This window comes from Pteropus vampyrus, unplaced genomic scaffold (assembly GCF_000151845.1).
Source record: "Pteropus vampyrus isolate Shadow unplaced genomic scaffold, Pvam_2.0 Scaffold145, whole genome shotgun sequence".
Taxonomy (NCBI): Eukaryota; Metazoa; Chordata; class Mammalia; order Chiroptera; family Pteropodidae; genus Pteropus; species Pteropus vampyrus.
In genome coordinates this window covers 590,407-605,276 of record NW_011888926.1, presented here as the reverse complement: position 1 = coordinate 605,276, position 14,870 = coordinate 590,407, and the positions used below count along the sequence as shown (strand labels likewise).

The window sequence follows — 14,870 nt, the reverse complement described above, 5'->3', positions numbered from 1 at the left end:
CCCAGGATCACATAGTACAAAGCCTACAAAGGTATTGCTGGGGTTTGCAGTGAGGGGGTGACATGTTTAATTACAGAAGTAATGATACTCTCACCGGAGGTAGAACGAAAGTCTGTCCCTCCACCCTTGCCAACCACCTTTGAAGTCCACTGGCATCTCCAGATCTCAGTAGCGCTATCAGGTGACGCATTTTCTTGCAAATCTTCCGGGCATTTCCATTTACATATAACATGTAACCAGTGAAATGTATACATTCGCCTAAATGGTGTCACAGCTGGCTTCTCATCTTGCTTGTGTCTGTCACTCAGCAGCTCGCTGACTTCTTGCCACTTCCCTACATAGAGACTCACGTCCTTCCATTTTTGTGGTGGCCAGCGTGTGTGGATTTGGGGGAGGAAAAGGGCTTGGGTTTTGTGCCTTGCTAACCCGAGCAGGGGCTCCCTAGCTCCCTGAGTCAGGTCCGGGAGGCGGGGCGACCTTAGGACCTAGAGCTGAATCGGACCTGCGCAGCTCGAGCCAAACTTTGACCTAAACTGCAGCTACAAAGAAAGTATGTCCTGGGGTTAAAGACCACGTTTAATATAGCTCCTCCCCCTCGGATGTGTGACAAACCCTTCTCTGCCAAACCTCAGCTTCCTCATCTGTAAGGAGGGGATGATGTTCCTCCCTCCCATGGAGTTAAAACTGTAAAGTGCTATGCGATGCTGCATGGGCACACACGTGGTTTACCTTCGTTTTCATGCAGCCTCACCCCTCAGGCGCTCAGAGGGCAGGGTGCTATCAGGAATAATGACGCGTTGGTCTGAGTTTTGTCTGAGTGTATCGGCCCATTTGCCGGGTCAGTGCATATTGGAGCCGGACGTGGGTGGTAGTGTATGGCCAAGAGGCCCTGGATTTCCTTCCTCACCCTCTCAGGCCCTCCATTGGTGGCATGGGGCAAACAGTCCCCTCCTGAGGGAGGCGGGACTCAGTAGATGCAAATACAAATGATGTGGGGTCACCAGGAGCCCTCGGCCATGAGAGAGCAGTGCTTGGTGAGGCTGCTGGAAGCCACGCCACGCGAGACTTCTTGTCCCTGCCCACCCCACCCCAGTGGATGGCTCTGCCTGCATCTAGGTTCAAGGTGGATCTGGCCATTCCCTGTGGTTCAAGGAGGAGGGCTTTACTGCGGGTGGGGTAGCAGTACTGAATGGCTGTGGCTCCAAAGGTCCATTCTAAGGGGCTGAGTTCTAAATTAGTGACCCCCCCCACCCTGCCGCCCCAAGGTGAATTTTCAACTTTCTTTTTGCTTGACATACCTCTGTCCTTAGCTTTTCTCTCCCTCTACCTCCTTTTTCTCTCTCCTCCTTTTTTTCTCCTCCAGTTACTTCTCCATCACTTAACGGGAGTCAGCCTCAAACACGCTGCCTTGGGCATCTGCAGGTTCACACGGCGGAGGCTGGAGGCTGGAGGCTGTAGTTCCTCTGCCAGGTGCTGAGGGGGCGGGAGGAGGTGGTGGGGGTTGGTTGCTTGATTTCTGAAATAGACCTTAAAGACCAACATCTCCATTTCAGACCAGGTCAAGCTGTTCACTTGAAACAGAGTGATTTTTGCTTTTCTTGAACCAGCGCGTCGTACATGGTAGTAAAACTTTAGGAAGACAAAAGCACGTAGTAAAAATTAAGTCTTCCTCCCTCCTCTGTCTCAGAGACGCTTCCCTGCTCTCTCCCTCAGGAGGTGGTCTGTGAAGACAGAAGCTTGTGTGATGCCTTTGTGTTTACACAGTTAATGACAAACTCCCTCCCTGCTGTGCTCTTGGAGCCACAGTGCTCCTACAGGTCCACTGCTCATCTTTTTCGGGGCTGCCTGGTATGTGTGGGGGTTTATGCAGGATACGTTTCTGGAAGTCAAAGGTCACGTGCATTTGTGACTTTGATGGATTGTCCTTGTGAAGTTGATCTCCAGAGGAGCAGGAACTGGCCGGTCCAGGGTCGGTCCGCGGTGAGGGTTGGGGACCCTGGCTGCTGCCTGGCTTCTTGCTCCCTCTGTTGGTTCTTCAACCAGCTTTGGAGCCCCTGAGGGGCCAGTGTCGCATGGTTTAACCCTCTCGGCAGTCCTGGAGGTTGTGCTGTCCCCAGGCAGGAGAGCCTTCTCTGAGCTTGGCTCAGGTCCTGGTCGCACGGCAGTGGTGGAGCTGGGACTGGAACCTGGGTCTGTCCTGCTGAAGTCAGGGCTTTTCTGCTTGAGCTCTGGGAGGGGCAGGGCCGGTGGCTGGGATGAGTGTGGGTGGGAAGCCCCAGTGGAAAAGACCGGGGACCAGGATGTCCCAGCTGGGCCCACCCAGCAGCCAGTGTCCTGGCACCCAGGACTCTAGTGACCAGGTGGCATCGATGGAGCCCCAAAGGTATCAGCTGTTACTGCTTTGCTGACGTGGGACGAGGCTGGGTTTGGGGAGACTGAGGATCCACCCTCCAAGGAGGGGCCGGCTGTTTGCATCCCATCGTGTGTGTGTGTAGGGGGGAGGCGCGTCAACCTGCGGCCCGTTGGAAAGAGTCATCCTTCCTCTCTCGACCCTCCCCGTGACCCGTTTGGTCCCTTCCACCCTCTGGACCTTGGTTTGCCCACCTGTGAAATAGAAATTGTCAAAGTCCCGCCTGGGTCTGAGGGTTCCCCACCAGGAGGTTGAGCCCCCTCCCCTGCCTCCTCCCGTAGCCTTGACCTTGCTGTCTTTTGCTGAACATCTGCTACGTGTTGCACCAGCTGAGGGATCTCTACTCACTTGACTTTGAAGCAACCCCTGGGGAGAGATCGCCTTTCCCAGTCCCTGATTTGGAAACTGAGCTCAGCCGGGAGCTGGTCCAAGGGCAGAGCTGTTTGCTCAGAGCAGACTGGCCAGTCCACCTCTGTGTCCTGAGTTCCGCAGGTGTCCTCACGGCCGTGGGGGCGGCCGTCTCGGGTTAGATTTGCATCCTGGCCTCTGTGGGTAACACAGGGTTCCTGGCTGGTTTTTCCACTGAGTGTGTAGGCGGGTTAAGAGTGTCGGCTGCAGCCCGGGTGGGGACACAGGGTTAGGTGTGCCTTCCTTTCACCAAAGGAGTGTTTTAAACCACTCGTTTGCAAATCTGCTGGAAAAAATAGATGCTTAAAACCAGGCAGGGCTTCTGGACCTGCAGCTGCCGCGGCCTCAACGCTCGGCTTTGTCTAGTTATTTGACAGACGTTTCTCTGCTCTTCGCTGGGGACCAGAGACTAAGAATACATGCAGCCCCTGTCTTGTTACCTGTTTGCTCTGTGTCAGGCACATTAACACGGTTCTGTCGGTTTGTCCTTCGCATCCGCCTTGTGAAACGGGTATCGGTGAGGAGTAAGGAAACTGGAGATGCAGAAGGTCGCCACCCAGCAGCCTGGCTCCAGAGTCCATGCCGTAAGCCATCGCAGATGGAGAAACAGCGATGGCCAGTGTGTTCGGCTGCAGATAGAAGGGAGCAGAGCGGGGGGCTGTGGGAGCCGGACTCTGGGATCTGGGAAGGGGCTGCTAGAGCTGAGTTCTTTAGGGACCATTAGGAACGGGCCAGTAAGGGGAGGCTGAGGACGGCAACCAGCAGGCACGGTCCATGCAAAGTCTTGGAGGCTTGACCTGTTGGGGCACAGTTACAGAAGCGCCTGGTCTTCGGTGTGGCAGGGACAGGGTCCAAGGTGACGGTGGCAGGGCTGAGGCTGGTGAAGCGGCCAGGGAAAGAAGCGAGGGGTGCTGATAGCAGTGCGGCGTGACTCCCGAGGGGACTAGGAGTCGAGTGGAGCTGTGACAGGGTCAGATAGGAGGCAGCAGCTTAGGAATTAGATTGGAGAGAGCCCAGCTGGAGACTAGAGAGAACCAAGGTAGCAAGAACAGGTCCAGCACTGGCCCTCCACCAGGGCGCCGGGGCAGCTGGGCGGAGCCAGAAGTGGGAGGCTGCTACTCCAGTTCCCAGCACACTCAGCGCTCCCACTCAAATATCACGTCTGGCTGGGGAGCATTTAATGAGGATCCTTACACAGGGCTTGTTGGTGCCGGACAGACGACACTAGATGCTCAAACATCAGCCAGGGTTGTAACAGGTGGTTCATGCTGGTTCTTGCCTGGATAAGGAGCCTTGTTAGTTTGGGACCATTATTCCCACTTAACAGATAAGGAAACAGTGCCTTGACCAAGATCCCACTGCCCTTCTGGAGTGTGGGTGCTTGGACCCCAGCTCAGTGGGAATCTGGAGCCCGAGGGACAGTCTGCTGTCTGGTCCAGGATGATGGCTCAGATGGGGAGGTCCAGCAGTGTCTGGGAGACCCACAGAAAGGTACAGACTCAGGCCCTGCCCCAGAACAGTTCAGTCTGCCGGGGGAGGCACCCCCCTGCCACCCTCCCGCGCTGTCCACTCCTAGAGCTAGTCAGACACATTCGGGCCTCAACTCCAGCCTGGCCAAGCTGCCAGTGGTCACTGTCCTTGGTCAGGCTCCTGTCCCTATAGGACTTGGGCTCCTCATCCCATTTGGTGCTGAAAGAAAGACGGATTGTCTGTTGGGGGCCGAGGGATAATGGGACAGTGGGTCAAGGTAAGGCTCAGGCTACATGTCTAGCGAAGTCCCCTTGAGGCCCCTTTCAGCGGAGATTTCCAGGGGAGCATGGCACAGCCTCTGGGAAGAGAGCAGGCCCCTGCTCGGGGAGTGGGGGGGGGTGGCGGGGGAGGGAGAGCTAGAAGGCCGATGCAAATGAGGTCCGGGGCGCTTTCCCTGGGACACGGTCATTTGCATAGACACCGAGTCCGGTCACAATTCCTTACGGCCCACCCTAAGGCAAGCTCAAGTGCATGTGTACACACACCACTCACAGTATGCCTCGTTGTAAACATCTCATCCACAAAAGTCATCTCGATTTGTCTGGGTCTTTTATGTCCTTTAATGGAGTTTAAAAATTTTTTCCGTGAAGATTTTAAGCATCTTTTATTAGATTCATTCTTAGACTTTGTATTTCTGTAAGTACGTATTTCTTTCCCACTATATTTCTGGCTGCTTCGTGAGAATGTGATTAATTTCGGTATGTCGATCTTGGATCTGGCCACCTCGAAACTCCTGGTAGTTTTAGTCACTGGTTCTCTACATGTTCTTTTCTGCTAAAAAAGCTTCGCTTTCCTTTCTTTCGTTAAAACAATCACATTTTCTTCTGCTGGTTTGAATGTTACACGTTGATTCTCTTAGAAGTTTCCTGTAGCTTGCTAAGACTCATTTGCGATTTGCTTTTTTATTTTTTCGTTTTAAAGCCTACAGCACCCTGTATTCCCAGGCGGTCTCCAATCCAAGTACTGACCAGGCCCGATGCTGCTTGGTTTCCGAGATCAGACGAGGTCGGGCGGATTCAGGGTGGCATGGCCGTAGACTCAGTTTAATTCTAGCTTAAATCAACTTGTCATTTTGCCTTTTGTACTAGTGCACACCGCCCCCCCCACCCCCCTTCTTTCCCTTTTAAACAAACAGTTGCTGAAAGGCCCCGTGGGTGGGCATCGGAGCCGCCTGGGACCAGGGTTTGCCACTTCACCAATCCCATTAAAAGGCAAATGGATGAAAAGTCAGCTCTGGCTACCGAAGTGGCTTCCAGCCATATTCGTTTTGATACTTGCTTTTTCCCTTAAGTATTGTCTGACAGCCCTGTGTGTGATGTAGATGGATCTAGCGTCACCTCCTAGTTTTTCACTGCCACCAAGCATTCCCAGGAACTAACGTGTGGAGATTATGTACCCACAACGTTTCCTGTGCTGGGTATTTTAAGTTGCCGACAGTATTTTGGGGGCGCTTAGAAATGTCACCGTGACTTTCCCTGTACCTGTGTGATGGCCTGATGGTTTGGGGGAGTCCCTGGGTCTCGGGCCTGCATACTTTTAACACTTTGCCTGCAGGTTCCTTTAGCAGGTGGCAGCACCCCTCCCCCTGCGGACGCTGGGGGCCACCCTCCCCCCACCCACCAGGTCTGACCTGACAGCTTCTTTCAGCTGGAGGGAGAAGGTGCTGTCCTGACAGGTGCGGGTGGCATATGTCAGGCCCCGGGCTCTTTGTGGCTATGTTTACACGTCTGATTTCTCCAGCGCAGCTCCTGTGTTTGGCTTTCATCTGGAACAGATATAAGACTTGTTTCCCTCTTAGGAAACTCAAACAGCCTCTCTTTGAGACACATTTTGGGCCTGTATTCTCTCCAGAACAATGCTGTCCTTGTGTGGTTTCCTTCTCAAAGGCCAGAGTTCCCTAGACCCTTAATACCTGTCTGTTCCCTTGATGACATCCCAACATGTCCATCCCTTTGCATGTGTGTTGGGCACATTCTTGAGACTAACCTGTCTAGACTCCCCTGGGACGCCTGTAGGTCTCACAGCTTCCCTCCGTGTTCCCATGGGCCCCGGCCTTGCCTTTGCATGCCCCGCCATGCCCCTTTAATGCACACTCTTGTCTGGCCTGGGTGTCCGTGCAGAATGCTGTGCATGTCCTGCCTGTACTTCAGGGGTAAACACTGGTCCCCCCTGGCCTGGGAGCAAAGAGACTTGGGGCTCTGTCTTTTCTGGGTTCGGTGCAGGCAAATGTGAGGAGTTAGACGTTTTAAAAAAAACTCAGGACATTATTGTAAGAAAGTGGATTGAAGTATAAAGCTTATGATAGGCCGCGCCTGCCCCCTCAAGTGTCCCAGACTCAGCTCCGAGTGCTTGAAGGAAGTCCCTTGATGTCATCCTCCAACAGCCAAGTGAGAGGCCGCTGGTACCTCACAGATGAGGAAATGAGTGGCGTCACATGGCTAAGTGGCAGAGCGGGGACTTGAACTCAGGCCCTTTGGTTCCAGAGCCATATCCTTCGTCATTCCGTTCTGGGCGTAAGGCTCTCTGGTACAGTGTAAGTTAGATTATGGTGAACCCAGGTCACAGAGTCCTACGCAGCTATCACAAGTGACGATGCAAACATTGACCGATGTGGGAATTCACAGTCGTAACGCTCAGGAAGACCTTTGGCTGGAGAAACAGGAAAATCGATGAATGGTGATTTGAACAAACTGGGTTTTCTACACACCAGGCAGTCAGTGGCTTGCATTTTTTTCCTACTTTTCCAGCCATGCCATCAGATCCAACTCTCTACCCCTCCGTTCGGTATTCTGAGCATGTTATTTATTCTTGTACTCAGCACCTCAGCGTCATAAAATGGCCAATGCAGCTCCAGCCTTCACTTGAACCCTGTGTTGAAGGCAGCAAGGGGGAGAGAAGTTGCCCAGGCTGGGTCTTCTCCCTTTCAACCCCCGCATCAGACTTCTGAGACCTCATTGACCGGGACCCAGTTGCATGCCCAGCACTAGCAGCAAAGCATGCTGGGAAAGAGAGAAAGATTCCTTATTGGTTTAGATGAACAAGGAAGGGTTCAGGGCCACCTTGAGGAAAATGATTTTGTTAGCAAGGAGCCGGGGGGCGTGGAGAGGTAACGGTTGTACCAAGACAGTGAGGTGAAGAAGGGTTATAAAATGATGTAAGTAAGGAGTGGCGACCCCGTTCTTGAAGTTGTGTGTGTGTGTGTGTGTGTGTGTGTGTGTGTGTGTGTGGTGTCCATATGTGCTTAGAAGCGGAGACGGGAAGGCTGGCGGCCTCCGTCCAGGAACTGGGATTGTGGGTGGTGACTTCTCCTCATTGCCTTCGTTTGCTTCGCCTGCTCAAGGGAAATAGCAGGCGTGGGCAGCAGGCGGCACCACGGAATTGTCCTCCTGGTGGGGCCCAGCCTTAGTGCACTGTTTTGACAACACACACCTGGGTTTACTGGTCTTTTGAGGGCCAGTATTAGAGCCTTTCTTCTATGTATCCTGATTCTTTTTTTCACCAAGAGAAGTCACCTCGAGATCCCCGACTTGCAAGATGTATGACGGAGAACAGAGAGGCAGGGTGACTTGTCCAGGGGCACGTAGCCAGCATGCTGCAGGATTCGAGTCTGGGGGAGCTGGTGGGGGAAGGCTGATGATAGCTTTAGCCGAGAAAGAGTGGGCGGGATAGAGGTGAGGTGACTGAGACCCCCGATCGCGTAGTTCTGGGCATCAGTCAGTCTGTGTGTCTCTTTTTTTTTCCCCCTAGAGAAATGCCCCTTTCCAGGAACCTCATTTTGTGCACCTTCCTGCAGGAGCATGGCCTGCAAGCCCAGTCTCCTCCCGGCATGACCAACCTCCTCCAGCACTACAATCCCCATCCTTACGGGTAGGTCTCTGAGGGCCCCGCCCACCCGGTTCCTGGTCAGTAACCTCTGGGGGTGTGGTTGGAAGAGCCGGCCTGGGTTCCGGGAAGGGCTCCAGACTGGAAACTCCCCAGGTGTGATATGGGGGCAGGTGCCTTGGGGCAGGGAAGCTTTGCTCTGATGCCAGCTCCCCGAGTCCCCTCAGAGCATCCAGTCTGTCCACAGTCCCAGGGAGGACCTTGGGCACCAGCCATGAGATGGTTCAAACTTACGGCCTTAGGACAGGTGATGCCTGACCAGGATCACCTCATCGAGGCCTCCTAAGAGATGGCACTGACGTAGCCTGAGGCCACCTCAGGGCAGCTCCTGGCCTTGGCTGTCAGGGTGGCGAAGCGGAGACTTTCCACGGATCAGTCCCAGGGTTCCGGACGTCCCCTCCTGCTTTGGGCCTCAGGACTCAATGTAGTCATTAGGTCTTAGACGTGGGGATTGGGGCTGGCTGCGATTTTAGGACTGGAGGGGCCCAAAAATCTGCCTTTTTCCTCCAACTTGTAAATGACAGTAAGGTAAGAGAAGGCTGGCCGGGGCACTGTTTTCCTGAGGCCCCACAGGTGTCGGCAGACAGATGGGACCTAAGCCCCCCTCCCTGATTGCCAGCCAGCCCTCCAAGCCCCCAGCCGGCCCCCCTGGAGTAGAGAGAGCATGGAGCCCGGGAGACCGGTAGACGGCACGGGCTGGGCTGGGCGGCCTCTCTGGGAATTCCCAGGCAGCTGCCCAGTCACCGGGATGGAATGTGTGGGCAAACCCCTGAGAGCAGGGCTGACACCCGCCCAGGTGCCCACGGGGGAGGGGAGAGGCCGACTTGGAGAATGGGTGGGAGTGTGCGCCTCCATTTCCGTCAGGGACCCAGGGTTCACTGAGAGTGGGGGGCAGGGCAGGTGGGCCGTCAGCCCTTCCTTTCTGAGAAGGGTGGTGACACGGGTGATTTCAGGATTGGAGACAGGGGAGCAGGCCCCAGAGCTCCCCCTCAGGAGGAGAGGAGTGAGCTCAGACGCCTGTGGGAAGGGCTCAGAGCCCTCCCCCCCCGGCCCCGCCCCACTGCCCATGGTGTCTCCCTGCCCCCACCCCCTCCAAGGGCTCAGACCAAACCCGAAGCCCCCTGCTCCCCGCTCCCACACTTCAGGGAGTGTGCACCTGTGCACGGCACTTGCTGACTGCTTCTGCAGTAAAGTAGGGGAGCCCAAGCAGGGGCATGTGAAGATTGCTTGCTTCTCGCCCTGCTCTGTGCCCCATGAACCTGTGGCCTGATGGCCAGGTGGGTCTGGGTATGAGGGTCACTGGCACTACCTACCCCTGACTTCCTGTACCCCTCTCCACAGGGACATCCCCCACGAGATGGCCATGCGGCTGGCCTTCATTGGGGACGAGATGGAAGTGAGGTGGACGCTGCCCCGCATTGCCGAGCTGCCCTGGATGGCGGTGTACAGGTGACCAGCCCGCGGGAGGCCCTAGGGGGACATGGCTCCACTCCCAAGTGACGGGAACCCTCGCTCTCCCTGCCAGGAGGCGCCAGCTCTTGGAGCTGGTCTGCTGCCACCTCGTTCTTCCTGCTTTGGCAGCAGAGCAGAACCTGAGCCCGTTCCCTCTTTCCCGTGTCGAGCCAAAGGGTCTTGACTTAAAATGACAGGACATACTGAGCGAGCTCTGGCGGTGCTGTCCGTGTGTCCTTGGCAGAGTCCTCTGCACCAGGCATCTCTCCCAATGACACTCGATGTCCATGATTTGCCAGCATCCCTGCGGGTTCTTAGACCTCACAGGAGGGGTCAAGGCGGCAGCATAGAAACCTTGCTCTTCGAGACCAGGACCAAAATCGATGTAGTCGCTTGCTTCCCAGGGCAGCAGCCTGCCTTTGGCGAGCCCAGGCCTCTGTCAAAGTAAAGCTCCTCTCGAAAGAGGACCTGCTCTCCTGGACCTGCTCTGTGGGCGTGTGGACAATGGCGTGTTTGCCACAGCCAGCTCCAGGACGCAACGCCAAACCACAGCGGCCTGGCAGGCGGGGGAGGAAGGAAACAGGAAATCAGATGGATTTAAGACCAGAAGCAGCCCGTGGAGGGTGGTGGTCATTGATGGAACCACCCAGACAAGGGCGTGAGGGTGCCGTGCGTGAGGGTGGGGGGGGACAGGGAGATAGGCCCCTGTCCCACAGTAATGGCCCCGCCCCCTCCCATTTGTCTTACAGCTTGGCTTTCACCTACCAGACAGGCCTGAGGGGTGTTCTTAGAAGTTTTATAGATGGACTCACTAACCTCAGGGGAAACAGAAGGTTCTGGAGCTTCCTGACCCTCAGGGACAGGGTAAGCTGGGACAGTCCAGAGCTCTGGAGCAGCCGCTCCATGGGACATCTCTCCCAATGCCACAGTCCCTGCCACTCCCTGCGGTCCTGCCCGCTTCACCCATTTCTACTTCTGCCTGGTCCCAAAGGCCTTTGGGTTTGAGGCTCCTGCTTCGCTGGCTGGGTGCACGGGTGCTCGGGTGCTCGGGGGTCTTGGCCGCTTCCCCTCTGCGCTCAGGCGTCTCCCTCTGCCGGGTGCGCCTTCGCCTGGCAGGCCTGTCTCCTTTCTCACTCATCCGCCCAGGGCAGGTGCCTTGGCCTCCTCCCCGCCTCTGCCGTGTCCTCAGGGCCACTTTCCTTTCCTGCCCCTCCTGCCCTCATCTTTCTGGTCTCCTTGTCCCAGACCCCTCCGGTTCTGAGCGAGGTGCTCCCATGTCCCCACCTTACCTGACTTCCTCTTCTCCACCCCAGTCCTAACGCACAGAGCGGGCACGGGAGGCGAGCTGTAGAATGAGCCAGGCACCTTCCAGGCTGGCGGCCCTCACCTCTCTCCATCTTTGTCCTACAGGTGTCCCCCACCCGGGGGCGCAAGCTGTCCTTGCTGCTGCTGCTGGTGCTGCTCCTGGACTGGGGCCTCCACCTCCTCCAGTGACGTGCTGCTGGCCAGTGCGGGGGTGGGGCTGGGCCCCTCCCCCTGGACCACCACCCTGGAGGTGGCCTTGTTGGTTTTGTTGTCTTTTTAACTGTTTTCTTATGACCCCTTTTTTTATATTTAAACTCTGAGTGCTGGGACACTCCTGAGGTTTCATACTTGTTTTTTCTTTTTTTTTTTTTTTTTGTAAGAGATGAATTATACCTCTGGGGTCTTTATGGTTAACTGCTCTCCCGGCCCCAGCCCATTCTGCAGTGGCCTGTCCCCAGAAGGAGCCTTCCTCTTGTGGGTTGGCCATATTGTGGGCAGCGGGGGGAGTGCTGGTCACACCCCCGTCTGTGACTGTGATGCCCACGGCAAAGAGAAAATCTGCTGGAGTAGATTTCTGAGGGGTGAGCTCAATAAAATGTTGGTTTTCAGTGGTCTGTGGTCCTCTCTGGGGCTGGCAGTGTGGGCTCCATCTTGCCCCTTGGAGGGGCCCATGGTGGAGGAGAGGCAGGGGCGGGCATGTTCCCAGCCACCTGTATCGCAGCCTCCTGGCTTGTCCAGCACTGCAAGTGCTGGCCGCACAGCTCGCGTTTACCCCTCCCTGTTGTGCCTCGGTGCCTGAAAGCCACCAGTAGGGACTATTTCCTCTGGGCTGTCCGGGCCTCTTCTGACTGGGCCGCCTGCCCTTCCCACGCTTGCTCACCCAGCACTGTCTGCTGGCGTGGGGCAGCTTGTGGGGCTGCTCCGGCAGAGGGGTGTGGGGGGGGGGCGGGAATGCCCGAAGAGGCTTGAGGGGGGGGTGGGGGAGAGGGGTGTGGGGGGGGGGCGGGAATGCCCCAGGGGCTGTTTCCACTGGCGGCAGAAAGGTGCCCAGCCCTTAGGAGCCACCACCAGCTTCAGTCTGTCAACAGCAATATAAGAAATCACTCTTCAGTCCCCAAAAGGAAGGAGGCCTGTTCCTCCTAAAAAGGGGCAGGTGTGAGGTGTCACCCAGTGGCCTCATGATACCTAAAGGACTTGCACACAGTGCCCCCCTTCCATCTCGGGGCTCTATGGCCGGCCCGGAGGCACTGCCGCAGGGTGGACACGGACCCCCACGCCCTGAGGTCCCGAGGTTGGGGCCACCACTGGGATGGAGGCCACGGCGGGCAGCGAAGCACCTTCCCAGAAGAGGAAAAGGCTGTGGGGGCAGGAGGGGCCTCATCATTTTTGTCCATTTTGGGGGGCTTTTGAACAAGGCCCCTTGGGGGTCTGGTCAGGGTTTCTGGAGATGAGGAAAGATCTGAGTCTTGGCAAGAAGGTGGCATCCTGGGGCCAAAGATGACATCAGTGTTTTCCCCAAGGGGTCAGGAACTGGACAAGATCCTGTCAGGGACGAGGATGTAGACCCCACGGCCGAGGCCCTTACCCCAAGACTCCGCTCACCCCAGAAGCCCTCACTGCCCTGTGCCTCTGGGCCAGAGCATTGTGCAGGGGTGGGGTGAGCCCACGCACCCCAGCACGGGGCTCTGGCGGTGGAGCCCTGTCTCGCCCCGCTGCATCACCCGCCCTGTGCTTGCTGTTCCTTCTCCCAGCTTGTGGAGTGCAGGGCGGAGCACAGCACCCCACACCCGAGGAGCCGTCAGCCTCTGCTGCCCCTTTCTTTGGTGGGAGTGTGCTCAGAGCTGAGCACACCTGTGACATCTGCGTTCCTGCCTGTGATGCCATCCTGCCTGCACCGCAACCCCCACTAGGGAGACCTGGGTCTCCCAAGGCTGCCTTTGCTCAAAGCACTCAATGAAGGGGGTTCAAACGGAACCAGCAATTACTTCAAAATAAAAGTGTTTCTTTGTGAATGTTTGAAAATTTTAAATGGTTCATTGTGCTGCAGGGAACGCTCAGACTCGGCCCTGGGGGCGTCCGGTGCTGTGGGAACGCCTGGGACAGCGGTTCTCAGCCAGTGCCATGGAAGCAGTGGTGTGCTGGGGGTTAATGCCTGGACCTGACCGGGAGCCGGGACAGCTGCCCACAAGCGTGGCACCACATGGTAAAAACCACTTTGGCCCGAAGGACAACAGTGCCTGTTGAGAAACACTGTAGAGTTGAAAATGAGAAGCTTCATCTGGGATCTGACGAGTACATGTGAGCAACTTTAAAGACAAAGGCAGAGGTCCCGTCCCCAGCGAGTTTCGCCTGCTATCACCAAATAACGAAAACGCAGCCCGAGACGTGGAATTGATCATTTAACGTCAGTGCGAAGAGCTGCTCTTGCCGAGCACCTGCTTCGGTCTTGGTGTGGAGCTGGCAGGGGCCAGCCTGTGCCAGACTAGGTCAAGGGCACGCAGTAAGCACTCGGCAGGAGGCGCTCGTAATCCGTGGGAGAGGAAACGGGCCCACGTCGGCCCTGCCCACACCCCTCCTGTCTTGCTGAAGGACCCTCTTGCCCACCGGGCAGAGGCCACCCACTCCCTGGCGCACAGCAGGCATTCAAGACTACCTGTTGGGTCTTCCAACAGTTGAGCGTGGGGTGGTGGGTGGGAGGCCTGCCAGGGCCAGCTGGGTCCTACAGCCCTTTGGATTCAGTGACAGAGGCGTGAACAGTCTGGTTGTGGGTGGCTGCAAGCCCTGTTCAGGAGCAGTGCGGTCCCCCGGCACCTGCTTGCTTGTGGCCATGCCATTGTACCCACAGTACCCACATGGCAGGGTGAGACGGCAGCGGGCCAAGCCTTGCCAGTCCTCAGAAGGCACCTGCAGGCCAGGCTGTTTCAGCCCATTGTAGAGGTGGCCGCTGGGTGCGCGGAGGTGTGGTCTGCCCACCTGGCAGAACCGGGAGAGGCAGAGCAGGAACTCTGCAGTCTCCACGTGAGCGCCACCGCCGCATCTTCTCCCAGCATTCAAACACGTTTCAAGGAGGAGAAGTGGACTGTTGGGTAAAGAAATACTCCTTTTTAGTGCTTTTGATGTGGCGTTCTAAGCACTCTGCAGACAACCCTCCCAAGTGCTGGAGGAGGCAGCCCGGAGGGAGGGCGAAGCAGGCACAGCACACGGCCTCCTGGCGGAGGACAGGCCAGCCTCGGCCCACTGGAGCCCCACGGTCATGGGGAGGCCCCTACAGGTCCTGGTCCGTGTCCTCGGCAGCTGCCAGCACGTCCACGTGACTGTAGGACTTCCAGGCCTGCAGGTTGCAGCTCTTCAGGATGGTTCCCAGCTGCTTCCCAGGCCCCACTTCAAAAGTTTGGGGGAACTCGGTGCCCTTTTTCCGCTGGTAGATGGCGTGCATCGTCTGCTCCCACTTCACTGGGGAGACCACCTGCTGGACCAGCAGCTTCTGGATGTGTTTTGGGTGCGTGTATCTATTCCCGCTGACGTTCGAGTGGACGGGAACCAGGGGCTTCTTGACATCAATCGCTTTTAACGCCTGTGCCAGGGGCTCCACGGCGGGCTCCATGAGGCGAGTGTGGAACCCACCGCTGACCAGCAGCCTCTTGGTGCGTCTGAAGTGATACTTAGAGGAATTCTTCTGGAGAAACTGCAGAGCCTGGAAGGAAGAAAAGGAGGGTTAAGCCAAGTAACTCTTAGGGGAAGAACAAGCAGTCACCGTCGGCGCCATCACAGTCCTGTGTATAGAACATGTTTATCTGCACATCGTACACTCATTTCCTCCTGCACAGCCGGGGTGACGAACTCCATTCCCTTCGTTCCAGTTAAAGTCGGTCACGCAGTCAGT

The 14,870-nt window shown here is 56.6% G+C and overlaps 2 protein-coding genes and 1 pseudogene across 3 annotated transcripts in view; 1 reads left to right on the top strand and 2 right to left on the bottom strand.

The window, feature by feature from the left end:
* BIK (BCL2 interacting killer) overlaps positions 1 to 11,595 on the top strand; it is a 16,821-nt gene extending 5,226 nt beyond the window's left edge. For both annotated transcript variants that reach the window (XM_023535905.1, XM_023535904.1), the window contains exons 2-5: positions 8,096 to 8,215; positions 9,572 to 9,679; positions 10,432 to 10,546; positions 11,093 to 11,595. In XM_023535905.1, coding sequence (XP_023391673.1) covers positions 8,100 to 8,215; positions 9,572 to 9,679; positions 10,432 to 10,546; positions 11,093 to 11,176 — 423 coding nt within the window. In that variant the 5' untranslated portion in view covers positions 8,096 to 8,099 and the 3' untranslated portion in view covers positions 11,177 to 11,595. The remainder of the gene's footprint in view (positions 1 to 8,095; positions 8,216 to 9,571; positions 9,680 to 10,431; positions 10,547 to 11,092) is intronic.
* On the bottom strand, positions 5,268 to 5,386 carry LOC111745070 (annotated as a pseudogene).
* A 1,396-nt stretch (positions 11,596 to 12,991) lies between the features above and the next one.
* The window catches only part of MCAT (malonyl-CoA-acyl carrier protein transacylase), a 9,581-nt gene continuing 7,702 nt past the window's right edge, over positions 12,992 to 14,870 (bottom strand). Inside the window, exon 5 of the mRNA XM_023535903.1 lies at positions 12,992 to 14,192. The gene's annotated coding sequence lies outside the window, so the exon portion shown is untranslated. The remainder of the gene's footprint in view (positions 14,193 to 14,870) is intronic.